Below are 4,965 nucleotides of genomic sequence, written 5' to 3'. Positions count from 1 at the left end.
GTTATGCGTGACCAATTTGAAATGCATTTTTTATTTTTATTGAATCGTCAATTTTGTTATTTAGATATGAAAAAAAGTGTCAGGCTATCAAACAGAATACATTTTTAGTGCAAATTAATTTTAAAATATATGTTCTGTTATGTTTGTAAGTTTAGCTAATTCAGTTGTCTTTAATATTAGGTATAGAAAGTATGAGTGTTCAGCTACAAGCAACACCTTCTGAAGTAATACTTGGACTGAAAAGTTTACAGTTAAGATGTTCTTATACAACTGCGACTGGAGAATTTGTTACAGGTGTAAACATTCAGGCTAAAATAAATGGACAGTTAAAATCGCTAGCATTATTTTACACCCCATTAGTTCCACTAAATGCAACTTTAACAACTGATGGCAATTATTTAACTAACAGAGTGACACTTACCAACCCAACAACTACAGGTACAGATTATGCTGCAATACAGTTTTCTGAGATTGCTTGTGAAGATGAGAAGGAGTACATGTGTCAAGTGCCATACGCAGGTTCAAGTGGAATTTCAACTGCAAATTCTAGTGTTGCTTATATAAATGTTAGAGGTACATATAAATAGATTTTTGATAGTAAAACAAATTAACCTCACCAAAATTCTTCCAATTTAAAACAAATGTTGACGTTTGTTAAAATATAGTACTGTTTTAGGGACCGGTCAATATTTATTGGGGGTTGAAATCGGTGCAATTCTTATTTCTTCCTTACAAAAATCTATGTCCTACCCTCTGAATATACCAAAAAAGTGTCTGTCCTATATAAAATATCTACGAAATAAGTATATGTCCTGTCTAGTCTATGAATAAATTAAACAGACTTTAACTTCATTTTTATCAGATTAACATAGATCAAATATAGTAGTCTTTGAATTTGTCTGGAAATTTTAACCTATCTCCTCCTTCAAGAAGGCAAATAAGATTCCTTTTCAATTGCACTATCGTTTTCTTTCACGAAGAGTAAGACACTACATTCGTTGATGAACAATTTGTATTATCCTTTTTTTAATATCTTTTTTTTTCTCTCTTTTGACTTTGTTTTTTTAGTAATTTTCTAGTTAAAATGTTTTATTGTTTTCCTTTTTTTAAAGATCTATATTTTATCTATTCCTACCTTTTTTCAATGATTTGCATTTGGTTAATTTGTACCACACTGATCGCAGTATATCATATCACTTTAAATAGAATGATTAATTTTATAATTTTGGTTTTTTATTATTTATTTTTGATGCATGTCTATTTTTTTCAACCTTTTCAAAATCATTTCAAGATATAAATATCTAGACTTGAAATTGTATTTCCATTGTTGTAACTTGTTTGTTCCTCAATTAATCTTGTTAATTTTGTTGTATAGCCCATTTTATACATTCACATATATGCCACCTAAATATTGACCGGTTCCTTAACTCAAAACTTAAGTGTTGACAAGAACATAAAGACAGTACTTAAACTGCTTAAAACATGATGGTTATTGAGTTTGAGAGCATAATAAAATGGGGATATATCATTTGTACAACGTTCGGTTGCCTTTTGCGCATTATTGCTCTCATTATTTTTATTTTTTGATTTCCAAATAAAATATCAGAGTAACAACCATGTTTAAGTATGTAACTGAGTAATTTTATTCAACGTTGGCATGCATCTGAATACTATTATGCAATTATAACATGACCTCTGTTGAGACATTAAACCGACTATCATGCAAAAACCACGGATTTCAATACAAATAAGTAAAATCTAGAGGCTCAAATGAATCTGTATTGCTCATCAGGGTTAGAGTTACAATAAGATTATATGAATCAATTGAACTATTGAAAAAGAAGTGATGTCAGCAAATAACTGTTGGAAGACTGGCCGTGACACAAACAGATAAACATACACACATGCACACATAATCAAAAGAAGTCCTATCAAAAATTAATTAAAAATAAATGTGTGTACTTCTACGTTTTGCACCGGTCCCCCCCCCCCCCCCCCAATAAGTATTGACCGGTTCCTTAACTCAAAACTTAAGTGTTGACAAGAACATAAAGACAGTACTTAAACTGCTTAAAACATGATGGTTATTGAGATTGAGAGCATACAGTAATAAAATGGGGATATATCATTTGTACAACGTTCGGTTGCCTTATGCGCATTATTGCTCTCATTATTTTTATTTTTTGATTTCAAAATAAAATATCAGAGTAACAACCATGTTTAAGTATGTAACTGAGTAAATTTATTCAACGTTGGCATGCATCTGAACACTATTATACAATTATAACATGACCTCTGTTGAGACATTAACCCGACTATCATGCAAAAATCACGGATTTCAATACAAATAAGTAAAATCTAGAGGCTCAAATGAATCTGTATTGCTCATCAGGGTTAGAGTTACAATAAGATTATATGAATCAATTGAACTATGAAAAAAGAAGTGATGTCAGCAAATAACTGTTGGAAGACTGGCCGTGACACAAACAGATAAACATACACATGCACACATAATCAAATCAAATCAAGTTTATTGTGCAAAAACATGCCTCCAGCTAACGTTACATTTATAAGTTTATTTTCTTAAGGTCAGCTACAGTTTAATAATGTTTTATTTTTATTTGTTACATGCAAACGTATAATAATTGCAGTTTTTATCCAACGCCATCATAGGTTTGAACGTTGTTTCCAATTTAGACATGTTTATATATATAAACATACTTTAACGCTCACAAAATGTTTTGAATATTTATATAACAGCTAATCCAGAAAAACCAGACAGTGTACCATCATATGTACCATCAGCTGGGATAGAAGAAGGCACTACTGTTGTTTTTACATGTACGGGTAATGTTGGCAAACCTGAAGGCAAATTCAGATGGGTGAGATACAGACGTAACTCCAATGGTGTTATTATACAGGAAACATCATATGAAACAGAAACCACTACAGCATTTAAAATACCATGGACCTGTACATTTACTGGTACCAGTCAGCTGACACTGAAGATGGAACAGCTAGATAATAATGCGGTAGTTAGATGTCAAATTGTTTATCAAGACGTACCACAGGGAAGATTATACAAACAGACGTACCCGATTAATGTATATTGTAAGTTGTTAGATCATAGAGGGTGATAAAGGGAAGTGTTTGCATGGGTAAAAAGAAATAATTTCTGTCATGAACGTTGTATATTTAAACTCTATATTTTAACTGTCATTCTCGATTTTTTATACTCATTTATGATATAAATGGTTTACGGTTTGTTAAAGCGTATATAACTGGTTTACTTATTTAGTCAATAAAGAAGACCAATTATATAGAAAAGCTAGCTTATCAAGACCGGAAACCAATACGTCGCGTATGCTCCAAAATCAATAAGATACTACACCAAAGGGTTTTGCAAGAATCGATTTATCGAAGAAATAAAATTGATATTAAAATAAGGAGATGTGGTATGATTGTCAGACAACTATCCGCCAAAAGTCAAATAAAGTGATTGTATGCAATTTAATGGCAGACGCAGGGACTTTAACTATGGGAAACCCCCTAACCGTTATAGACAGTGCTATAAATAGAAAGCACGCAAAATACTTTGAGAGTTAGGATGGACGTGAAATAAAATAAGAAGAACACTTTGATGGAGTCAGCTGTCTTTCGTGACTTAATGTCAAATTAAAAATTTGAAAACAGGGTGAACGTTAAATCAAAAACGGCGATATCTTTGAATCACAATAATTAACCCTTAATTATCATAATCATCAAATGTGTCAATACAGTTGATTCGTATATTTTACAGATCCAATACGAGTTGGTTGACCGTTGTGGAATTACTGTCTCATAGATGATATTGGATATTTTCCTTATGTCGCTACTACAATCCCATTCCCTTTTCACGAATATGACCTACCGAATTAGACTATTTACCGTATTTGTAATTACATGAGCAACCCATCGACGGGTGCCATATATAGAGCAGATTCTGCTTACCCTCCCGGAGCACCTGAGATCACCCCCAGTTTTTGGTTTTGTTCGTGTTGCTTAGTATTTAGTTTTCTATGTTGTGTATTGTGTTCTATTATTTGTCTGTTGTCTTTTTTAGTCATGGCGTTGTTAGTTTATTTTTCATCTATGAGTTTGACTGTTTCTCTTGTATCTTTTAGATCTCTTTGATTAAATTCGGAATGGTTCAATTGAAAATGAAAGTCAAATGTGTATTATTGTTCGTAAGTCTCGAAGGGGGATAAATCCATCAATTCTTATTGACTTCTATACCACATCACCTAATGGTAATTTCAAACAATTATAGTTGATAACAGATAAACTAATACGCATAATAACATGGGTGGGTATGTTCCCTTACATTTTGTACAAGTTGATTTCACAATAGTGCTGATTTTCACTTATTGCTGAGTCAACAAAATCTTCTTCCAGTTCACACAAATTGACTTTCGCCTGTGTTTAGTTGATTAATGTTTACGAAACAAGGCATATCAATATGTAGGAAAGATTTATTTTTTTGAATAACTAAGAAAGTAAAGGATTGTACATTGATAAATTATATGAATATAACGATATTGATAAGTTTTTAATCAGAGGGTGTGAAGAATGCACATGTCATTAATTTATTTTTGACATTGTCAGATATGTACAAGTTACAGAGTCTTTCTTTTAACAGATAGTGTGAGAAATGTACAAGTAACAAAATCGTCTACCAATCCCATTTTCTCTGAAGGAGCAGGACCCATAACTCTAACATGTAAATCAGATGGAAATCCTGCTGGAACAAGATATACTTGGCATAAACAATCAGAAGCCAATCTACTACTATGGATTGGTTCTACATATTTCATCAATAACGTTGTGGTTAATGAAACTGATACCTACATATGTGTGGCACAAAACAGTTTTAATGGACAGACATTCAACATGAACACCTCTATACACATACAAATAGGTGAGTAA

The 4,965-nt window shown here is 32.0% G+C and overlaps 1 protein-coding gene across 1 annotated transcript; it reads left to right on the top strand.

Annotated features, from left to right (window-relative positions):
• Positions 1-191: 191 nt before the first annotated feature.
• On the top strand, positions 192-4,965 carry LOC139525232 (cell adhesion molecule 2-like). Its single transcript, XM_071320425.1, has 3 exons — positions 192-573; positions 2,761-3,111; positions 4,679-4,965. The coding sequence occupies exons 1-3, from the start codon at positions 192-194 to the stop codon at positions 4,963-4,965; spliced, it is 1,020 nt and encodes a 339-aa protein (XP_071176526.1).

This window comes from Mytilus edulis, chromosome 5 (genome assembly GCF_963676685.1).
Source record: "Mytilus edulis chromosome 5, xbMytEdul2.2, whole genome shotgun sequence".
NCBI classification, from domain to species: Eukaryota; Metazoa; Mollusca; class Bivalvia; order Mytilida; family Mytilidae; genus Mytilus; species Mytilus edulis.
The sequence above is the reverse complement of the archived record's forward strand: the minus strand, read 5'-3'. Positions and strand labels throughout refer to the sequence as shown.